The sequence below is a fragment of the Trichosurus vulpecula genome, chromosome 4, assembly GCF_011100635.1.
Source record: "Trichosurus vulpecula isolate mTriVul1 chromosome 4, mTriVul1.pri, whole genome shotgun sequence".
NCBI lineage: Eukaryota > Metazoa > Chordata > Mammalia > Diprotodontia > Phalangeridae > Trichosurus > Trichosurus vulpecula.
Genome location: NC_050576.1, coordinates 303,731,209 through 303,755,462, shown reverse-complemented (window position 1 = coordinate 303,755,462; position 24,254 = coordinate 303,731,209). Strand labels below are relative to the sequence as shown.

Below are 24,254 nucleotides of genomic sequence, written 5' to 3'. Positions count from 1 at the left end.
CCCATTCCAATTTAGCTCTAATTATTAAAAGATGTTTCCCTACATCAGGCCTAAATTCCTTCTCTGAAAGCTCTATTGATTGACCTTAACTCTAGAGGCATGTGGAACAAGTCTAATCTCTCTTCCACGTGTCAATCCTTCAAATACTTGAAGACAGCTAACATATGGTTCCCTCCTCTACATACCACCTCCTAGGACCAGTAGTCTTCTTTTCTCCAGTCTACTTAACCAGAAGGTCTTTCAACCAAGCTACAAACGTAATCAAGGCCCTTCAGTATTCAGACTGCCCTCATCTTAACACTCTCCAGTTTATTCGTGTCCTTCCTAAAATGTAGTACATAGAAATGAACACACTATGGGGCTATCAGCAAACCTAGACCTAGATCAGCAGTTCTCAAAGGGTGGTCCATTTGTCCCAGGAGCCTCTGAGACTCATTCAGGGGGGCTTACACAGCCAAAACCATTTTCACAATAATAGTAAGATGGTATTTAAAATACTCCCTTTGCCACCTATACATCTATGTGACGCCAGATTTTTTTTCACATACTTCAAACCAAAACAACATATACCACAATAGATTGAATGCAGCAGCGGATATGAGAATCTACCTATCTTCCATTAGGTCAGACATTAAAGATTTTTGCGGAAATATGTAAAATGATGCCACTTGGTAAATTTATTGTTGGAAAAGTGTTATTTTTCATAAAAAATGTTACTTAACATGTAGAGTTTATTACTGTTATTTTTAAACGAAGTATTTTTTAAATTTATCAGATATTTACTTCTAAATAAAGTAAATTTTCTTAGACATAACCCACATAAACAAAAGCTACCTGTGCAACTCTTTGCTTTAAGTATATAAAGGGGTTCTGAGACCAAAATGTTTAAGAACCACTGGCATAAACTATCTTCCTGTTAAAATGCCACAAAAGACCAAGTGAGCTTTTCTAGCTGCAGCCTAACACTAGTGACTGATTCTGAGTTTGCATGTCACCAAAACTTCTATTTTTTTTTCCTTCAGATTTACTGGGAGTTCCACCTCTCTCATCTTGATCTGTGAAGTTGAATTTTTTAACCCAACCATAACACTTTACATTTATTTCGTTAAAATTCTATCTTGGATTCAGCCCAATATTTGGTTCAGTCTTTTTCGATGCTGATTGTCATGAATATCCTTTTCATAATAGCTTAAGGCCATTCTCTGACATAGCTGAATTAAGCATCAACAAAGTGCCCATACTCAGTGCCAGAGATCCTGTGAGTCCATTAAGCCCAATCTCTTCATTCTGTACCTAAGGAATCTTAAGCCAAGAGAAGTCACAGAATCAGGGACCAGAGATTAAGATAAAAAGAAGTCCTGTTAGTTTTTCCATATTTGAATGATTCTATTGGTTTCTGTTTTGAGGCCAGATCCTCCGACTCCAAATATAGCATTCTATACATCAGACCACAGTGCAAGTCTAGCAAACTCACATTCCAAAAGTACCTAAGTCTGGTCTAAAACATAATACTAGCAATTCATTCTGAATCAAAATTTGGTGGAAAGCATCAACTTTTGATTTTTCATTCAGCTTTATTCTTTCCCAGACCATCATGAGTATAAAATAACCTCTAAAGTCATTTAACTTCTCCAGTCCCCTTTTCCTCATGAATAAAATGGGACCATAATATGTACTATGACCCCCAAGTTCCCTTTCAAAACCCTAACATCCTATGATTCTATCAAAGTAGTCCCAATAGGAATTCCCACACTTACTCCAATGGTGCTACCTATTGAGGAACCACACAAAAAAAGAAATGTGGCCAAGAGAACAATTTACACAGTGACCACAATAATTTAAAGGAAAAAAAACTTGGAAAGACTCCAGAACTACCGAGCAATGCAGTGACCAATCATGACTTCAAAAGACTGATGATGATGCATACCTACTATCTCCTTTTGGCAGAATGAGGCATCCATTTTCAGACATGGCCAATGGGCTGCTTCCTTTCTCTCCATTATATCTATTTGTTACAAGAGACGATTTCTATGGGGGAATGGAGGAGAGTTTTCTAGGTAGTGACCAAGATTACAAAAAAAAAAAGCATCAACAAATGATTTTTTAAAAAAATATATACAGAAGAAAAAAGGTTCAGAAGGGGACACAAATAGAAAGGGACACAAATTCTAACTACCACATTAAATTTAATATACATTTCAAAAACTATGTAACAAGAGTTCATGATTTCATATATAAACCTTTTTGTTCTTTGTATACTGAAACGTCAATGAATGTTTACACTAAAAATTTTTTAATTTAAAAAACATTAATCTATACAACACACAAAACAAAAGAAAAAACAAGTCAGCTGAAGGCTTCATTGAAGGCCTTTGAATGGAGATTGGATGGCCACTCATCTGGGATGTGTTTCTGGGAATTCTTACCCAGGTTCTGATTGGACTGGGTAACCCTCAATCATCCCTTCCAGGTCTGAGATTCTGTGATCAAATCATTTGTACCTCTTAATTTAGAGCTAGAAAGGACCCTAGAAAGTGAGGGGCTCCAATCCCCTCATTTGACAGAGAAGGCAATGGAGGCTCAGAGAGTTTAAGTGATCTGCCCAGGGTCACACAACCAATGAGCATCTGAAAATTTGAAACCAGGTGTTCCTGACTCCAAGTAATGCACTCTGTCCATTACCTCCTCACCCACCTTATTCACTCTACTCTCAATGATATTTTAACTTTTTCTAAAAATTAAATACACTCAAAGAATGAAAACTATCCACCATGGAGGCTATTCAAAACAATGTGCCACAGACTGTAAAAACAATTCCAAAAAATGAGCTTCAAAAAAGCATTAAGCAATACCAGCATCTCTGAAATAAGCATATAGTCTAAGAGGATTGTCTGGAAGGGAATACTCATTTAGATGGTGACATTCCGATGTTTGTCTCAAAAGTTACAGTTATACTTTCAAAATTCATCATAGGCACAAATTTCAGAGTCCCCTTAGTGGCCCCCCCAGAATAAACATTTACATTAGAAAAATTAAAGACAAATTTAGCAAGTTATTACCGAAAATAAAGGTAATTGCAAAACACATTCTAAATACTATGAACATGTTCATAGCCAATACAAACAACATGGATAGGCACAATACATTTAAAGTCTAATATTTTAAGTTCTATTTCTAAGTTACCAGTTAATCACTCTAAGCAAAAAAATCCCTCAGGATATATATAATTTTCTTCTCAAAGTTCACTGTTTAAGAAAGATTATCAAACAAAAAAAAACAAAACAAAACAGGAAATGGCAAATTCTAATGCCATACAAAACATTTAAACAAAAGCTACTAGCAACCAGACTTCATTACTCCATAATTAACTAGAATATGGAAAGTAAAACTGTGAGAAGGCAAGGATGGCAGAGCAGCAAGAAAAAGGAGTCACTTCTGATTACAAAAAGATTAAGTCTAGGTGGAGGGTGGGGGTAAAGAACAAAAGGGAAAGTAGAGCTTCAGCTTTCAGGGAGAGCAAAGTGACCTTTAGTATGGCTGACTGGAAACATAACAGGAGCTTCCTATTCCATTTTACCAAAGGAAAATCCTAGATATGGTTTATTTCATTTTAATACACAAATTTTTGTGCATATTTACAATGTTTCTCACAAATGCAATACAAAGCTACAATTACATACTAATGTACTTGAACACAGTATTACTATGATACCTGTGCTTGACCACAGTACCCTATATAAAACAATTCACATTTACAAGAAAATTCTTTCTTTGTAACGACCATATGAGGGCAAGTAGTGACAATATTATTCCCACTTTACAGATGAAGAGGTTAAATGATTTGCTTACTATTAATTAAACAATCCCTTATCATACACCAAAACCAACAACAAAAATGGATGAATGAAAATCATTTATCAGGCACTCACATGCTGATCACCATAAGGAAGTCAGAAACAGCTCACTATTAGACAATTTAATAAAGTAGCTGGTAATTGGAAAAAGGAGGAATTAGTACATGGATTCCTCAATCCTTTCATTCACTTGACACTTATTTATTGAGTACCTACTACATAATAGGCATCAGACAGACATGCAGACAAATTAAAGACAATCCCTGGCTTCTAAACAAACTGAGGGATGAGAGGAACACAATACAATGCAGTATATAAAACAAATAAAAAAATGTTCCAACAAATAATCCCCAAGTCAATTTTTACATTGCACATTACACAGGGATTTAAATCAATCATGAATGTTTTTGCCATGTAATAAGGTAGTAATCAAATTTTTTAAATCAAGAAAAAAAAAAAGAACTAACCATACACACAGCACATAAAAATGTAACAGGAAGTAGTAAACATCTATTTATTTGGCTGTTCTGTGATGGTGCCAAGTACTTCTCACAAACCCTGAAGGGTAGAAACCGTACTTATCAAGTTTGAATACCTGCCGCTGGTTCCCTGCTCTACCAGCTCTAACAGCAAGAACTTCCTCACACCACTAGCAGTCCTTCACCCACATCTACAATTGTCTAGTCTAAATCCAACCACTGGCAGAGAAGACCACAACTTACAGATAACTGGTTGATCCAAGCCCCATTTAAGGTATACCACACCATAGAAAAATCCCAATACATCACTTACAGCATCACTCCCATTTAAAATTTTGGCAAAAAAGAAAAAAAAAGCAACGTTATCAACTATAGATTAAAAAAAACCCAAAGTCATATGGTAGATTTGGCCTCTCCTGTAAACATTTTACTCTAATACAGCTCAGTCTACTCTGGCTGTAAGAACAGCCTGGGGGCTGGAGCTAGACTAGGTATCTTTTCAGATCTTCATGGCAGATTTTTCTGAACCCCCTTACCCCATGCGCCAAGGTGCTCATGTGTGTACATACGCACAGGTGCATGCACATACATGGACACGGAATGGCATATAATTTCCAAAAAGATAATATTTAGAACCATCTGCCTCTATAGTCTCTTCCAGTGACCAATTCAACATATTTTCCTAATGTCTAAATGTACGTTTTTTCCATATGAGGCTCTCTTTTATACAACCACATTCTGAAATAACTATTCTACCTTTGCATTACCACTACAAACATTTATACACTGTGAGGTTTTTCTCACCTTATGCCTTTATCAATATAATATACTCCCATATCCTTTTCCCATCATAGCAAGGAAATCAGGTCCCACTTACTACTGATCAAAGGATTGTATGACAGAAGCAAATACAGAAAGAAACATACAAAGAAAAAAAATTTTAATGGCAGAAGAGTATTCCTCTAGTTGTACAAGTTCCCTTGCAAGAGCAAATTTAGTCAATATACATCCCAACCACAGAGAAATGACAGAAGCAAGTTGTAGTAAATTACTGTACATAAGAGTCAATGTCAACCTTGTCTACATCTAGTCCTCCTCCCTTCTGGCCCATTTATAAGGAGGTATTTGGAAGTGAAACATTTTAGCTGTTGGCTTGGGGGGGGGGGGGTGTTCAGCGGAGGGGGACAAAAAGAGGTAGGGAAAAATCAGGAATTTTAGCAGTGACAATTCAAGGTTCAAAGGGAGTGTGAAGGAGACAGCAATAAATTAAAAAACAGGGACTTGATCTGCAAAGATACTAGCCAACTGAAATAACCTAGGAACAGAATCTCTTCTTCCATCAAAAGAAACATTTGCTCTTTTTTTCCCCAGTATCTCCTTTCTATAGCAACCAGACCTTTCCAGATTAAATCTGCCTTAAGGTCGTACTGTGCCTGCATTTCCACTCCCTTGTTTCTTTGCTACAATCAGAAAAAGTGACCTCCACACAAATATTTTTGTGGTCCCCACACTACATTTGCATAGCCTTAATAAGCAGGATATGTTTTGGTAACGAGTAAAAACGACTTTATCTTTCATTTTTCTGGTCCAGAAAACTGGAAAGATGTCCTCTTACTGGGAGGAAAAAGGAGACAAAACTCCATCTAAAATAGTTGAGACTATAAAGGGTCATTAACAACCAGGATAGATTCACATGTAGATTAAGATTGTGTGGTTTTCATTCGCCAAGTTCCATTCACTTATCTTGATTTCGTTACTTTTAGGCTTCCATAAAATACATCTAGGTAAGGAAGTTTGAGGACTTAAAGTTTCACTATTAAATTGTTACTACCTCTCAGGATTTAGAGTACGTTTAAGACTAACAGCTTTTTTAGGTAGAGAAGTACATGTGAGTCTTAGGTTATGGTAAAAATTATGAGTAAATTAAAAGGACTAATAATAATTATAATGGGATTGCCTCCGCTACCAAAATAATGGAAACCACCTTTTAGGATGAAGTTTTACTAGATGAAAAGAAAAAATTCAATCATACAATTTCCATTACTAAAATGTCAAAATTATCCTGAGTTAGAATTTGAAACTAACAACAAATATAGCTTTAATGTTAAAAAATAATTAGCACAGAGATATTTTCAGCTACCTACAGATCTCTCATCCATATCTGAAACACCACCCTCAACATGGCATTAGACCCTCACTTGGCCTGAGTTATCTCTAGATTACTGATTTTATCGTCTTCTCAGTCTGCAATGTAGTCATACAAGAGCTCAACATAAGTTGAAATCACAAACTGTCTTAAAAATTCAAACATGAATGGAACTCTCAGGTTATAAGCTTCTTCAACCCACATTGAATTATAACGCCGCTGTGCCCCTCCCCACCACAGTCTTATTCACAAACTTACAAACCCATGCTATACATGAATGGAAATTCTCCCAAAATTAACTTATATTTTTGACCTACACCAAAAACTAGAGTTTCAACTTTCTCACTTGAGCTAGTCTCAAATCTGATCCCATGATATAAGCCATATAGGTGCACCATTTCCCATCCATGAGAGAACACTAGCTTAAGAACATTTTAGGCTTTCTGCACTTTTTTTACATAGTAAGGGGAGGGAGCATGTGGAGGAACAGAAGTATGGGGGAAAGAATTCTTTGTCATCGTATCTCCGTACCTCTAGAGTTTCTATCAAACCCAATACCTTATTCTAAAATGGCTGTCACCATGGCCTACTCCTGGGCAAGGAAAAAAAAGAAGAAATCTTAATGGAAATTAACATGAAGCAATATTACAAAAATTTAAAAACCAAATACATCTGACACTAAACATCAACTTATTAAAAATGTTAATTTTTTCTGATAAAATGTGCAGAAATAACAATATGAAAAATGTTTCCATTCCTTTAACTGTAAAAGGTTAAGTCAGTTGAAAATCAAAATGTTGAAGAAATTAAGTTCATAGAAGTACTACAGCATTAGGAAACTTAACTCAGATTACATAACCTTTCCCTACAATCTCAATGTGATAGCAATTGGTAACACTGTCTTCCACAGGCTATAAAATCCAGTGCTTTAGAACTGGTGGAGTAAGAACTTAAAGCTAGTTTTTTCTAATATAGGAAAACAATTTTGCCCACAGTACCTGAAGAGATGACCAAAGAGTTTCAATCCCTTGAAGAAAAGGCATTACTAAGATGAAGATTAAAGGACTGAACTTTTCAGGAATTAAGTTCCTAGTCACTAGTTTTGCTAATAAATTGTTTTAATAAGACAAACCGGTAATGTCCAACTTACTAATCTCTAATGGTGAATAATCCCAAACAACTGTGCTAACAGTAATTAATGTTCACAAATATTAAACTTAGACTTTATGTGTACTCTGAAACCATTCAGTATTACTTGTTATTATTCTGAAAATAAAAAACACACTATTACCCTGAAGATATTTTTCAAACAAAAAAATTTGAGTTAAGTTTAAAACTCCTGAAACGCTGCAATGGAACTACATAAACTTTATAAAAAGCTATGTAAAATGTTAGCTGAAAACCTGCTGTATGTATCTGCAGACACAAGGCATGGTCTTACCTCTCATCCTCGCCATCAACGAGGGGTGTGGTCAGCGGCAGCACCTTCAACGGGAAGAGAGAAGCTGAAGCTGCTATGGCACCTCCACTCCCATCAGAGACTGAGGCCAGGCCCCCGCTGCTTTCCCCAGTGACAGTCTGAGGTACGCCAACTACTGCGTGCTCCACAGGATGCCTGGCTTCTTCACTCTGGCTTCCAACGGACTGAGTTAGTGACTGTGTGGGGAACTGAGTAGAACTTAGAGGGATCGGCTGCGTCACAGGCAAATTTATGTTAGCTGCTATCAAGGGAGGCTGACTAACACTCTGAACCAAATTCCCATTCTGTATAGCTGAAGTTTGTGCTATGTTCTGAGGTGGACCCAAGTTTGTAGGAGCAACTGGTATTGCAGAAGGGACAAGAGAACCAACTTGATTTGCAGCAGGGATATTGCTGGCAGAAGGTAATGGACTCACTGGAGGCAACTGCTGATTTGTCATTCCTTGAGTCACAGATTCTGCTCCTTGAGCCACAGATTCTGCTCCTTGAGCCTGGGATTGTACGGTTACCAAGTTGCTTTGCGATGCAATGACCAACGGTGGAGGAAGGTTTGAAGCACTGGCTTGAATTCCCTGAATGATCCCAGGTTGAGAAGGTGGAACCACCTGTGAAGGCGAAGGCGTCACCTGGCTGACAGTGGCCGGCTGCGGCCCCACACCTGGGATGTTCACTTGCTGACCAACATTCACAACTTGACCACTAGCAGCTACAGGAGGGATTGCTGGTTGGCCATGTCCAACAGGCTGGCTTGGTGCCCCTGCAGGTTGTGCCTGGACTGCAGTAGATTGCACTGAAGGCTGAATGCTTTGTGGCTGGGCAACAGGCATCACTGGGGCTGTTCCCACTCCTGCAGAATTTGCTGGGATAGGGGGCACTGCTGTTTGGAGAATTTGCTGATGCTGAACATACTCCGGTATGGTGGCGGTGATGGGATTTTGATTTACCGGCTGAACGTGGCCTGAGGTCACCTGTGTCGCCACAGTTTGTTGCTGCTGTCCATACTGTAGCTGCTGCGGTGCTACAACCGATAAAGGGGTCTGCACCAGGGGGGGCGTCTGAGAATAGGACAACTGGGGTTGAGCCAAGCTGGAGACGGGAGGCTGTTGGCCTAAAGATGGTGGTACACCGATGAGGTTAACTGGGGGTGACTGAATGCCAGCCGCAGCACTTATACCAGCCTGCAGAGGAGGCTGATTTCCCTGCTTTTGCGGAGTATAGGTCAGCTCTTGAGAATGCATCTGCACCGGGGCAATCTGAGACTGAGAAATACTCTGTGGTAGACTAGCTGCCGATACACTCTGTGCACCAGGACTACTACTGAAGTCCATGGGCTGCGGGGCCACCCCTGGGAGTGCTGGCTGCTGCTGGACCACAGCAGGGGCCCCCATCTCTCCACTCCCCACACTCTCTGTGTAGTGACTCAATGTGCTCACATTACTGCTAACTGAACTCCCACTAGTGCTCTCCCTTTCAGAGGTCACTTCAACTGGGTTTTGTTTTACCGTCTCCACCACTTTGTTTACTGCTACTCCTTCTGCAACTGCTATGGGATTTTCTTTTTCATAGAATTCTGTGCAAGTCCATCTACCCTTTTTAAAGGGTTCAGAACTAGAATCTAATTTCACAACTCTAAACCTCGATGTGCCAGCTGCTGGTTGTTGCTGCTGAGCTGAAACGGATCCCACAGCCATTCCTGCAGCTGGGGTGGGAGCATTGTTAATAGAAGAATTAGTACCATTGCCCATGCCACTCAGGATATTCACATTAACACCGCTGCTAGCTCCAGGCACAGCGTTTACACTAGCAGTACTTGGAATGTTACTCGAAGGTACGTTAACATTACCAGGCATGCTGTTTGTCACGTTAGGATTAACACTACCCATTGCTGTAACGTTAATATTATTTATTGTATTACTGCCAGCAACAGAACTTATACCTATACTGCCGGGAGTATTTGTATTTCGGACATTAGTCATTAGAGATGCAGGTGTGCCAGTGGATGAGACAGCAGAAGCTGGTGCAGCTGGTAAAGCACTGTCTGAACTTCCAGCTGTGGAGAGTTTTCTGGACGCCGGACTTGGGGGTGGCCCTCCGGGAACAGCCGCGCTGACACCAGCGTGGGATGGATGGTGGTGCCCGTGGTGAAGGTGGTGCCCGTGGTGGTGGTGGTGATGATGGAGATGGTGTGGATGAACACTGCCGTTGATCACGACGTTCTGGGGCGGGTGGTGAGGTAAATGATGCTGAGGAAGGTGGGGCTGGTTGGGAGAGACCGCCCCGGGGGTCTCGGCTTCCTGGAAGTTATTCAGCGTCTCCTCGGACGAGCTCCGCTCCGGCTCCCCCAGGTCGGTGGCCCTGGACAGGGACACGTCGAGGATCTCGGAGGAGGACAGGTCCTCCGTGTGGGACTCGTCCAGGTCGTCGTAGCTCTCCGTGTCCTCGGCGATGCTGTTGTTGGAGCTGATGCTGGCCGAGATCTGGGCCGGCGTGACGCTCGTGATCTGGAAGCCGCTCTTCTTCTTCATCTGCGCCCCGCCGGGCGCTGCGGGGAGCTGCGGGGCCTGCGAGAGGAGGTGCAGGCTCTGCGGGGGCGGCGGCGGCGCCTGCCCCCCAGCCGCCGCCCCGGGCAGCGGCGCGGGGGGTGCGTAGTCCTCGGCCGAGGCGGCGTGGCTGCCCACGCCGGGGCCCGCGGCGCCGAGCGCGGCCCCGCCGCTGCTGCTGCCCCTCCGGGGGACGGCGGCGGCCGGGTGCGCCATCTTCCGAGCCCCGAGGTCTGCGGCGGCGGCAGCGGCCGTGGCCTCGGGCGGCTGGTGCATTGTGCGTGCGCCCGCACGGGGATCTTTGTGTTCAGAGGCAGGAGCCGCGGGCACGGTCCCCGCTCCTCCTCCGCCGCCGGGGCCTCGGGCGCTCCGCGAGCGGAGGATGAATGAGGGTGAACAAGGCAAAAATGGGGTAAGGGGTGACACTATCGGTGCTCGGCCATTCACTTTTCCTTCTGGTCCTCTCCACCCCCTTTTATACAGTCCGCTTCACTAGGGGAGGAGGAGGCGGGGGGGAGGTAGAGGAAGGAGGCAGGCAGACTGAAGAAGAGGGGAGGGGGGAGAGAGAGAAATGCCCACGTTATCCGGCCAACTTGGAAACCACCACCACCGCCGCCGCCGCCGCCGCCGCTGCAACCCTCCCCCGCGCCCCCGGCCCGGACCGCCCCCTCCCCCAGCCCAACTCCTTCCTCGCCCCCTCCGCCCGCCCCAACCCCGAAGGGCTGCCCCGGGAAAGGCACGCCCGGAGGCCAGGCCGGTGCAGCTAAAAGCCCGGAGTCTCCGTCTCCCCCTCCCCCCGCCCCCTCCCCCACCGCTAGGCTAGAGGCTGCTCCGGGAGGCTCCGCCGCCGCCGCGGCTCAGCCACGGACCCGGAGGCTTCGAAGGCACCGGGGCCGGGGCCGGCCAGGGAGGGACGAGGGGGGCGGCGGCTGCAACTGCAGTCGGGGGGGGAAGGCCGGTAAGGGGGGGAGGGGGAGATACGTACGATCCTCGCACCCAGCCGGGGGGCGGCGGCGGCGACGACAGGAACAGCGGCGGCCGGGCGGGCGGGGGCGGTGGCGGCGGTGGGAGCCCAGGGACCGCTCCATCACTGGCAGCCGCGGAGCCCCAACATCTTCCTCCCTCCGGGCCAGCGGAGGGCTGCGGGTGCAGCCCGGCGGCTCCCGGTCCTCGGCCCTCAGGGAGGAGGCAGGCAGACAGGTCCTCCTCCCGGCGCCCCGGCAGCAGCCAGGGGGCGTGAGGCTCCTCTCCGCGGCGGCGGCTTTGCCGGGGCCGGAGCTACCCCACGGGCGGACAGACTGACTGACGGACGGGCGCCGCTGAATGGAGCAGAAGGTGGGGGCGGCTGGGGGAGGGGAGCGGGATGGGGGGAGGGTGTCGGGTGCGCCCGGGGGTTGGGGAGGGGGCGGCTGGGGGGGGGGTGTTACGAGTGCTCTCCTCCGGCTGCCCCGGCTACGCCGTCTCCCCCACTGTCTCTCACGGCATTGGAAGAGGAGGGACGGGCTCCCGAGCCCGGGCGCAGGAGGAGGAGGAGCGTCCGGCGGTAAGAAGAAGAGGAGGAGGAGGAGGAGGAGGAGGCAGCGGCAGCCGGGGGAGGGGGTCGGGAAGATGGCGTCTGCGCAGGCGCTCTGGCGCCGCAGACATAAAGCCTCGCCTGGCGGGGAGAAGGGGCGGGGCCGGACGAGGGGGGGGGCGGAGGGGGTTGGAGGGGCGGTGTTCGGGGACTCGGAGGCCCGCCGCGGCGGCCGCGGAGCTCGAGTGCACTGGACGGAAATTACCGAAGCCTGGAGTCGGATGCCCAGGCGCCGGCGCGGTGGGGGCGGGGACTTCGAGATCGGGGAGCGAATCCGGGGCGGACTGCGTGATGCTGCCAGTATGGGCTGGGGTGGGGCATGAAGTGAGAGAGGGGGCGCGGGCGCGAGCGGCCGAGGTGTGTCCTCGCTCCCTTCGCGCATGTGGCGTGTGAGCGCGTGCACGCGCCCCGGGGAGGGGGGAGGGGCGCCCTCTGCAGTGCCGGGGGGAGGGGCGGGGCGGGCCGGGCCGCTGGACCATGTGCCTAGAGCGGGCCCCTGGTAGAATGGGGCTCTTCTCTGCAGCGCAGCGGGCGCATCACGAGTTCTGCTTCCCAGGAGTCCCTAAGCCACCACATGAGTCAGGCTTTTCTCCCTCCTCTGTCACCTTCCCGGCGCGGAAGATGCCCACGCCTGCCTGCACCCACTCCCACCCCGCCCCCCTCCACAAACACTGGGATCTTCCCTCACGCCCCTGGAGTGACGGGCGACACCTGGCCCCAAGAGCTCCCGCCAAGGGTTCCCCTTTGTGTGGGCCAGACCGCAGCTGCCATGCGGTCCCTTCTCCCGGTGGGCGGTGTGCGGAGGGAGGCGCCCGGGACCGTCCCGGCTGCAGAGGTTAGCAGCTGCAGCCCGCATCCCGGTACGAGGGCGGAGCGCCGCCGCTCTGCGTTCTGGCTGGCCTTCCCCTCCTCTCGGGGTGTCCCTCAGGTGATAGACCTCCACAGGTGGCGCCCATTCTCCTGCAGTGCCGAGCAAGAAGGACCACAGGGTGATACAACTATTAGTATCGTCTACAATGGGCATCACGTTATAACTATACGTTGTGATCTTAACATTATTGCTAACGTGTAGTACGTTAAGGTTTGCAAAGCGCTTTGCGACTCTCCTCAGCATCAAACCAGAAGAATCCTCTAGCAGTAAAGCGGGTGAATTCTGAGGTGTCAGTTAGGATCGAGCAATCACGTATGAGACCGCGGGAGGGCAGGGAGGTGAGGAAACCCTTCCGACAGCTTCCCCTTTTGATTCCTACTGCAGTGTAGACGATAAAACATGAGGAATGACCGAGGGTCAGAACAATGTGCTTCCAGAAGTTCTAGCTAGAAAAATCGCAAGATTTCACTAGTCTATGAAGCTGGTTGTCTCAGTGATCTGGCTACTTAGAAACGAAGAAGTTTCCCAGAAAGCTCCAGCCACGGTGGAAACGTCAAGGATCCAAACCAAAGCATTCTTCCCCAAATTTCCTAGTTTCAGAATCAATCCTCTTCCTTTCCTGGCCCAGAAAAGGCAGGACTGTATGACCTATTAAGAAAGGATGTTTATTTAGTAACTGAAGCTAAAATCCTATGGTGGAGCTGTGAGAGCCTGAAAAACATGGCCTCAGGTTGAAAGGTAGTCTTAGGACTGAGACATCCAGGTATAACAGTCAATTTCTCTAAACTTCAGTTCCCATTTTTTTAACTTTTTGATGAGGTAAGACTTTGCAATAGCTATATTTTCAAAGTATAAGTTGAAATATACTTCTCCATGAGCTCAATTATATTTTGAGTTGCTTATTCTTGACTTTTGATTGACCTGTTCAATATTCACTTTAAGGACTGATTGTATTTTTATATTCACTATCTATGTCTCTGGGTATATTTTTACTTCAAAAAAAAAAGCTCATCTTTTTTTTTTTCATCCCAAAGGCTTTGCAAATGATACTCTTGGTTAATGGCCTTGCTATCAGTTTTTGAAATGCAAATCTCCATCTTGTTTTTTCAATAGTTTTCAAATGGGAAATGGAAACTATCTTAACTGATTGAAACTCCTTGTGGAATGCAGATAGGCAAAATACAGTTTCTCCAGGGCTTGAGAGAAAATATTCCTGCAATCACAAAACGTGATTTAGGGCTGTTTTATATATGCTATTCAAAACAGAACAGTTTCACAGCACCTAGGAGCCCTCTTAACATCCTTCTAGTATTAGGTCTGAGACAAAAAAAAAGGCCACATAAGACTAAGGTATTAAATTGTGACCCAAAGTTGATAGTAGAAAGGAGCTACTTAAGTATCCATACAAAAGCATTGACTCTTCTGACACTGCACTAATCAAAGTGGGAGGGTATTAGGAGTACCATTTCATTAAAAAATGGATATCAAACTTCACAGCATGGAAATCTTGGGTTCCATGAGGCAACGAGAGCTCTCCAAAAAGTAGAATAGCCTATAAGTAGGTAGGCTGGGTCCAAAAGCAAGGTTTCATGACCCCTTATAGGGTATGATATAGAAGGGCTTCATATTTAGTTATGAGGAGGAATGAATGGCTTCTGAGGACCCTCTTCAACTTTGAGTTGCTGTGATTCTGATTCAGTGAATTCTTGTTCTTTGAACTTTGACCTCTCAACACATACCTAACCTTTTTTGCAAATATGCCCATGTTCTTATGTTAAAAGTCATTTACCTAGAAGAATGTTAAAATTTCATTGTTTTTATCATGAGTGTCTAAATTTGTTTAGTAACTTTAATTTCTAGTCTTGAAGTATTTAATGTAATAAAAAAAATTAGAATATATTTTTGAATCTAAACATTGGGGGTCATTTTTTTTTGGTTATGCCTTTTGAAGGACTGTTTATGTTAGAAGTCTTTCACAGTAGCTACTGAATCACATTTCTACCATATAAAAGATTAAGATGAGGTAGAGCAAGTGTTACCATTATTTTATAGATGAGGAAAGGGAAACCCAGAAGGGAATCATATGACCTCATCCAATATCGCGTGACTATCCAGGTCTTGTGACTCCCCAGTTCATGCTCTTTCTAGACTGCCTTTACGATCAATTGTAGCTATAGTTTTTGTTTTATCACAAGGCCACTCAAGGAACAAAAATCCCTGGGTGTCATGAAGTGTGAATCCACTTTCTTTTTTTTTTTCTTTTTTTATTTATTTATTTAATATTTTTAGTTTTCAGCATTGTTTTCCACAAAATTTTGAATTACAGATTTTCTCCCCATTTCTACCCTCCCCCCCCCCACTCCAAGATGGCATATATTCTGATTGCCCCGTTCCCCAGTCAGCCCTCCCTTCTGTCACCCCACTCCCCACATCCCCTTTTCCCTTACTTTCTTGTAGGGCAAGATAGATTTCTATGCCCCATTGCCTGTATATCTTATTTCCCAGTTGCATGCAAAAACAACTTTTTTTTTGAACATCTGCTTTTAAAACTTTGGGTGCCAAATTCTCTCCCCTCCCCACCCACCCTCCCTAAGAAAGCAAGCAATTCAACATAGGTCACACGTGTATCATTTGTGAATCCATTTTCACAAAGAAAATAGGATGTTGTATAATTTTAAAATAAACTAATTGTATATACATATGATAATAGCCAAATAGATATTTTTTACACCTCGAATATCTGCTAAAACAAGGATAGATATCCATGTTATGTACCAAGCATACAAAAAAATGTTACTACTTTGTTCCAATGGTAAGTTTTGAGTCAATATTCATGCCAAAGTATGTGAGGACTTGTTGCTGTAACAATCCTGCATTTCACCTGAATGTCCTAAGGAAAAGTTGACATTTGAATACTATTTTGAGTGTTTCGTGTAGAACATACCACAATAAATCATAGCTTCTTGTCTTTGGAAAGGACTTGTATTTCTAAAACAGGGAAAGAATGCAATTTTTAAAATACCTGAGTTAGAGACTATGCAAAAAAAAAATACTGCTTTTGCACCAAACAGAACTGAATTATATTATTTTGACTAATAAGGAATGCATCAAATAGGGAATGAACCCATGTTTGCATGATGGAATAGGAGTAACGCCAGATCTTACTATCTGATTCTATAAAATGGAAAATACTTTCCCTTCCTACCTCAAAAAGCTGTTCTGAAGAAAAGCACTGTGCAAACCCCAAAGTATTATTATGTACGGACATGAACAATCGTTAGCCTTTATTTTGTTCTAGTTACTTGCTTTATGACTATGCAGATGTGAAGGAATATGTTTTAAGATCATAGAACTCTAAATAGAGGATCATGGATTCAACTTAAAGAGACCTTGAAGGTCAACGAGTCTAACCCTCTATTTAATAGACAAGAACTTGAGGCCAAAAGAAGTTAAATAACCTGTCCGAGTTCCCATCTATTAAATTTCCAAGTTGAAAACATAATCTGTATTCAGCCTGTTAAATTTCAGGTGTAAATTCGACTCTATCAACTAGGCATTTTAATATATTGAAAGAGAATTCAGGTCCTACCTATGGTGTAGTATGCCCATTACATATCAAAGACGGTTATACAGATAGAGTTTTGTGATAAACAGGAAAATGTTTGGAAAAACAGAAAAGGGCTTAAAGAAATACCACATTAAATTTTCTGAGCAAGCATTGTAAGCCACAAAGATGGAATATATTTTCACATTTCTGATGTAAGTCACTAATAATTCATTTAGGTCATTTGTATATTAAGGAGAACTTGATGCAATCATGACAGGAATCTTACCCCTACTGCCTTGTTTTGAGTTTTCAAAGGCACCAAGTTACAAGTCCACAAGGTACAAACTCTGCCTGGAAATGCTTTGATTTGGGCCCCTGGCAGGGCGTGATCCTTTGCTAAGTGCTGAGAGGCTCAACAGAAACCTGACCTGTAAAGGTCAGGAGGCAGAAGAACTAGATGTAGTTAAGACTTTCAACCAATGAAAGGTAAACTTAAAAGAAACTCAGTCCTGTTGTGGTACCCTTCTGCTTCTACAGTGACGACAGCAGAATGCGCTGACAATCTTGAGCCAACTACAAATGGTAATTTATGTGTTGATACTCAAGGTGCCATGTCTGTCCAACAACCAACACCTTAGTGGAAGACCTGAAGCACATCCTGAAAGGATCAATAAGTATAGCTTCATACAAGGACTACTCTGTAAAATAAAGAAGTTGCTGCAACTGGCTTTAACGGGGCAACAAAACATATCATACTTTTGTTTGATCATTATTTGGTCATTCTTCCTTTTGGTGGTTATGATGGGCATAAACAGAGAAACCACTTTGAAGGTAATTTCAGCTCAGGCACTTGTATCTGTTATGGAGGAAAGTAATTTCTAGAAAGAGCTTGACAAAAGCGTTCAAATGGTCAACATATACTTTGATCATCAGTAAATTCAAAGCAAAGGCAGGCATGGAAGACTACAAGGACAGTCAGGTTGGAAACCATGTTTCAGAAATTCTAATAATGTACACAGAAGGAAAAGATTTCAGAAGGGTTATACAAAAGTGAAAATCATATTGAGGGTCTACAACCACACTCTTCATCATTTAACTAACTAGTTTGGAGCTTAAGATTTATTTTTTTTAATATTATGAGATAATTAAATATGGTGTAGGTCCTATTTCACCACTTTCTCATTTTTCATCTGGATGTACTGCTTTAGAATTTCTTTTACTTCTCAAGCAAACAACAGGAAATTCATCATCCAGCAAGATCCCATTAGACTTGAGACTACCTCGTCCCCAATGCTTAGCACCCTCTCCTGACACACTTAGTAAATGTTTGTTTATTGACTGATTGACCACTCTAGGGTGCTACTCCTACATTTCATTATGGCCTGAAGGTGATACTGGGTTTTGAAGGATGAGTTTCACTGTGCTCATGAGTCCAAATAAATTGGAGAGGCTTCAGTTACTGCTTAGTAATACATGGTTACTAGGGGCGTATGGGGTGTTCAGGGAGGACTAGCACCTCTGATGTGAGGGCTTGCCAAGCTTTTTTCCAGGCTGCTCATCTAACTTTGGTGTCCAACTGTCACCCAACTCTCAACTGTGGCTCCAAGAAGCTGTAGCGTGTGCAGTGGCCACATCCTGGTAAAACTGTCTGGCTAAACCAAGTTGAGGGTAACCCTTCCAGGGTTCAGGGGGACGTCTACCTCAAACATGTGAAAACTTTCCCTGGCAGAATGGATGGATGAGAACAATTTATTCCAACAGCCATGAAGACAGCTGAAGCAGGTCAAAATCAAAGCCAGATTTGAAAAGTAAAGATGAGAAGATAGTGTATTAATTACAACAGTTCTAAGAATCAGATGTTGATTCTGAAAAAAAAATGGACAATACTAAAGATAGTGATTCTATCAGTTTCTTAGAGAAACAACCAATGCATCTATACAACAAGAAGGCTGAAATAGCCCAGAAACCTCCTTAGCCAGCAAACAGTTAACCTTCCTGGCAAGCTGAGAAACATGAAAGTGAAAGACAAGGCTGTTGTAGAGTAAAAGGTCATTCGCAAATATTACAGAAGGGGATAACAGAAAGTCTTCACAGAGGCAAAAAGCAATTAAGTGGGGAAACCTACCTGTACATAACTTAATAGAAGACCCACCCTAAGTCAGATTATTGAGAGAGGATTTGTATATGAAACTAGAGGGAGGAGACAACAAGTAGCTGTGAAATGGAACAGATTTCTGTTTCTAGAGTATGTTTTTATGAGTGATCTTTTCTCATCAGTGACAATAATGGAACTGCCACATTTGGTCTCTCTCATTTCAGGACCCAATATATATCATGAGAGGAAGTAACAATTGTACCCCCCAAAATGGCCAAGAAAAACATCAGAATGTACTTAGTTTCTCATTTCTAGGAAATCTCTTTGGGAATAAGCCTAAGATTTACTTGATAAAAACCCAAAAGGAAAACAGGCAGTCTTGAATAGTCAGAATTAAACAGGTTAGGTTGTGTTTAGAAAACTTCACAGCACTTTAAGTGGTCCCAAGTTGTGGGTTTTTTTTCTGTACTGATACACACAGAATAATGAAAGAATCTAAGAAACACTTCCCATGTTGATCTTCCATGGAGCATTTGCAGAAAAACACAAGATGAAAAGGTATAAAGCATCCATAGCAATGAGATCACAGATAATAAACAGACAATCACTAAGTTTTATAATGCTTTAAGATCTGCAAAGTACATTACATATACTAACTCACTTGATCCTCACTACAACTCTGTTAAGTAGTCAACAATTATTAAACTTATTTAATAGATGAAGAAACTGAAGTTGGAAGAGGTTAAATGACTTCCAGGAAGTATTCGAGGAAGGTTTTGAACTCAGGTATTCTGGCTCCAACCCTAGTATGCTGCTATAGCAATTTTTTTTTTCCTTCAGTCCATACAAGTATCAAAGTAAGTTTCTGCAGACAGCATTTCTTTTATATGAAGTGTAAAAACTTCTGTTTTTTTCCCGTTTGAATTAAGGTCATGAATTTTTTCACAGATCAGATTTCCAGACTAATCTTTTTTTTTTTTTAATGTGGTTGGTCCTTTCATGGTTTGAGAAAAAAAAAATAAGTTCTATCTAAACTCGGAGGAATTACAGAAGTGTGAGAAAATGAGACAAGGATATCAATTGGAAAAAATAATACTTTGGGTATAAAATTCCCATAATCACACAACATTCCAAATCTGGCTTCACTTCTGTGGGATAGTTGTAAGTTGGTTTAATACTAGCCAGTTTATTGCCTTCTGATTTTGCTGTGCTGCATAACCCTTGGAATCTTTGAATTCCATAGGTAAATGATCTGTATTGAATCTATGGGCCCTCTTTTTTTTTTTTGATCTACACAGTTCAAAGAGAAAATGTACATTTGAGAAAGATCAATGATTGAACTAGGACAATGGTCTATCTCAGATCATATGCTTGGTGCCATATGCTTGGGAAAAGGCATTAACTCTATATATCACACCTAATCGAAAAAATGCTCTATCAGATGGAAAAAATGTTTCCACTTTAGTTATGTAGCTCAGTGCTTAGATATGAAGTTTTGCCAGTAACAATCTCATCTTTCTCACCAGTATGATCTAAAGACAACTTGTCATTTGCACATTATTTTGAATGTGTTAAATAAAAAGTGCTCCATAAAATCACAGACTTTTAAAGTTAGAAATTACCTCAGAGGTCATCTAGTCCAGTTCCATATTTGTACTATATATCTCATGATTCTAGTAAGATTGCTCTCATGAATTAATGGAATACTATTGTGCTATAAGGAATGATGAGCAGGCCGACTTCCGAAAAACCTGGAAAGACTTATATGAACTGATGATGAGTGAAATGAGCAGAACCAGGAGAACATTGTATATAGTGATAGCCACATTGTGTGATGATTTACTTTGATAGACTTAGCTCTTCTCAGCAGTGCAAGGATCAAAGATAACTCCAAATGACTCACAATGGAAAATGTTATCCACACCCAGAGAAAGAACTTTGGAGTCTGAATGCAGATGGAAGCATATTATTTGCTCTCCTTTTCTTTTGTTGTTTTGTTTTGTTTCTTCTTTCTCGTGGTTCCTCCCATTAGTTCTAATTCTTCTTTACATTATGAGTAATGTGAAAATAAGTTTAATATGAATGTATAAGTAGAACCTATATCAGATTGCATGCTGTCTTGGGGAGGGGGAAATAGAGGGAGGGGCAGAAAATTTTAAATTCAAAATCTTATGAAAGTGAATGTTGACAACTAAAAATAAATTTATATACATGTGTATACATACATATATAATATATATAAAGATAGCTCTCATTACTCTGTAGCAACTAAATCACCAAGATTGGCAATGTGCTGAGACAACCAATATTCATATATATTTTATTAAGTGTGGTATAGTAGGAAGGGGGCAGGGTCTGACAACCTGGACTCCATTTTCTACTTCTCCCACTTACCATCTAGGTGACCTTCTCTAAGTCATTTCATTTATAAGAACCTCAGTTTCCCTCATTGATATGATGGAAATAATAATACTTGTATTACCTAGCTCACATTGCTGTTGTGAGGAATGTTCTATAAATTGTATTGAACATTAGCTATTCTTATTAAATTCACCAAAACCTGGAGTACTAAAAGTTTCCAAGTTTGGGGAGAAATAGTCTATTGAAGTCCTTCCCAAGTGTGGGATTGATTATCCTTTGTCAGAACCATTTTTAGCCCATTCCCACTGATGAAGCTTATAATTAAGAGGAAAAAAAAACTGATAAGAAAGAAATGTGTTTTTAATAGCTTGGTACTTAAATGATCATTTCTAATTTCCAATTAATATCACCACAAAAAAAATAATCCTAGTCAGGAGGCTTCAAGGCCAAGAGGTCAATTACATATTCTGTTCTGATCCCAAGCACATCTAACAAAATGAAGTGGAAGACGGGAGCAGTAAACCGGGCCAATCACCAAAAAGCAAAGCATTAATGACTTGCGTTGACATTCTGTTCATAAAGAGTAAAGCCATCCAGGTCATTGCTCTATAAATGAATATAGACCAAATATGAACAGCAAGCATAAAAGAATCGAGAAAAATAAATCTCAAAAGGCACATAGTTGCACAGTATTACACAGAACGCACACACACGTTCTTGTCCAGATCAAAGCCAAGGTTTTTTTGTACTTCCTTGTATTCTGTGTCTTATGACTGACTCAGCCTCCTCACTGAGTTAAATTTCATGTTAATTGCCAAGCTGCCAAAAAAGTTTCCATCAGAAACTAGAATAAAAAGCACAGGTGCTTTCTTACTCCCACTATTTATAGACGGGGAAAGAGACCACACATGATGCCGACTCAGTATTTTGTCTTTGATGTATGGAGGAATTTCTAACCATCCCTTTTTTAATTCAAGGTTTACACTGGCGTACAGTTGACATCTCTAGTCACTTTATATTCTGAATAAAATATAAGTAGCTATGTGAAATGCATCTTTGAAAATTAAATCATTTTATCTTGCTGTAGATTGTCTCAAATTATTCATTTCGTGTATTCTATGAGAAATTAACTTAGGGAAATTAACTAAAATACATGCTGCTTGAGGGCAAAAATGATGCCACATAGGCTTCATGCATCTGATATAATGCTAAATTCAGGGCAGCTACCTAATAAAATGCTTTTTGACTTGCTTTTAGAAAAATTCTTATATTACACATTATTTGGGAATATTGTCAACACTAATTTCCTGTGATTTCCTTTGAGAAGATTATATGAATGGTGCTTTATGAGATGCTTCTGATGAATAGAAATACATGGTGGATTCCAAAAATTTTTGCAGAAAAATGTAAAGATTTTGGCTGATTTATCCATATCTATATAGCTTTCTATTCTATCCCCTAGTCTTTGTAGAGGTGTGTTCAACCTAGTTAATACAACTCACGTACATTTTCAATAGAACTTCATGTCCAAAACACTTTAGGGAAACAAAAACAAAATTGTTTTTACGTTTTTTTTAAACTTTGGTATGGAAGGAAAGGTTAGCTTGGGCAGGGGGGTGGGGGGAGGTGGTGTGGAAGCTGGCAGGAATCAAATCTTCTTTTCAACTGCCGGTAAACTTTTTCCCCTTTACCTAATCCTGAATAGCCGTGTGTCCTGTACTGATAGACAGCTGAAGTTTTGTTTAGAGACTTTCAGAGATTTCATCATGCATTTTGCTAAATACTATGGGGAAAAATAAGTAAATCCTATGAGGAATCAGAGCTCTTTAATTGTCATGGAATCCTAGGATTGCATCATTTAAATCCTGGCTATAGGACATGAAAGTGTTCCTGTGCCTGAGTGATAGGCTGTCTACTGTCTGTTGGGCTTCGTGACTATTTTGCTGGGAACTCCATGTTGGCAACCTTTGGCATAGCTCAACATGTCACAGAGCATACTGTATAATGAAGAGAGTAATTTCAGAGGATTGCGTTGACCCTTCTTTAAGAGGTTACATAGTCAATTTAAGACTAAAAATTGGCTTGCTGTAACCATTTGCTATTTTAAAGCTTTAATGTCAAGGAGTCTGCTGTAGAATATTTTTCCCTAAAACTAAAAAGTGTTTTGCTGTCGTTTGTGACTTTCAGCATAGTCAAATTGTTGTTGTTAAATTCCGTATAAGCCAGATACTTATTTCAATAAATACCATTGGATTTAGAACTATCAAGGATTCAGAAGCCGTCTTGTCCAACCTCCTCATTTTACAAAAGAAGAGCTAAAGCCCAGAGAGGGAGGGAAGGAAGGAGGGAGGGAGGGAGGGAGGGAGGGAAGGAAGGAAGGAGGGAGTAAGGGATAGAAGGTAGAAGGGAGGGAGGAGGGAGGGAGGGATAGCAGAAAAAAAGGAAGGAAGGTGGTGAGGGATAGAGGAAAGAAGGGAAAGAAAAAGGGATGGGGAGGGATAGAGGAAAGAAGGGAGGGAAGGAAGGAAGATAGGAAGGAAGGAGGGAAGGATAGAGGAGAAAAAGAAGGAGGGAAGAAGGGAAGGAAGGAAGGATGGTGGGGAGAAAGGAGGAATGGTGTCAGAGAGGAAAGGAGAATGGGAAGGAAGGAAGAGGGATGGAGGCAGAGAAGGAAGGAAAGAAGAAAAGAGGAAAGGGGGAGGAATGAAAGGAAAAAAATTATTAAGTGTCTGTTATGTGCCAGGTACTATGCTAAGCTCTGTATAAATACCTCATTTGACCCTCACAACGACCTGGTGAGGTAGGTGTTATTACTACCCCCATTTTATAATTGAGGAGAGTGAGGCAAACAGAAGGTAAGTGACTTGCCCAGAGCCACACAGCTAGTAAGTGTCAGAGACCAGCTTTAAATCCAAGTCTTCCTTCCTCCAAGCCCAGTGCCTCCAAGGGAAAGTAATTTACCCAAGATCACACAGGTAGCTGAAATTCCAACCAAAGTCTTTGGACTCCAAATCCAACGTACCATTTTTCTTTTGGGCTGCATTCTTTGTGCATCTTTTGGTCTTTGCTCTGGGTTTCTGGAGAAAGACAGTGCTATAAGAGGGAAGAACTTGGGGTCGAGTCCAGTCTATGAAAGGAACCTCAGTCCTTGCCCTCTGAGTTTGTTCTTTCCAGTTCTATGTGAAGGGATCGCAGCTTCCAAGTTTTGTAAGGTCACAGGGGGATGGATGCAAGGGAATATCCAGGCATCTTGGCATTCCACAGTCTGGGTTTACTATCAACCAGGCACTGTTTCCAGGATGAGCCAG

General features: G+C 42.3%; 1 protein-coding gene across 1 annotated transcript in view; it reads right to left on the bottom strand.

The window, feature by feature from the left end:
• Positions 1-11,557, bottom strand: part of LOC118847148 (TSC22 domain family protein 1-like) — a 97,893-nt gene extending 86,336 nt beyond the window's left edge. Inside the window, exons 1-2 of the mRNA XM_036755734.1 lie at positions 11,485-11,557; positions 7,921-11,039 (exon numbers count right to left, since the gene is read on the bottom strand). Coding sequence (XP_036611629.1) covers positions 7,921-10,775 — 2,855 coding nt within the window. The 5' untranslated portion in view covers positions 10,776-11,039; positions 11,485-11,557. The remainder of the gene's footprint in view (positions 1-7,920; positions 11,040-11,484) is intronic.
• Between the last annotated feature and the right edge of the window lie 12,697 nt (positions 11,558-24,254).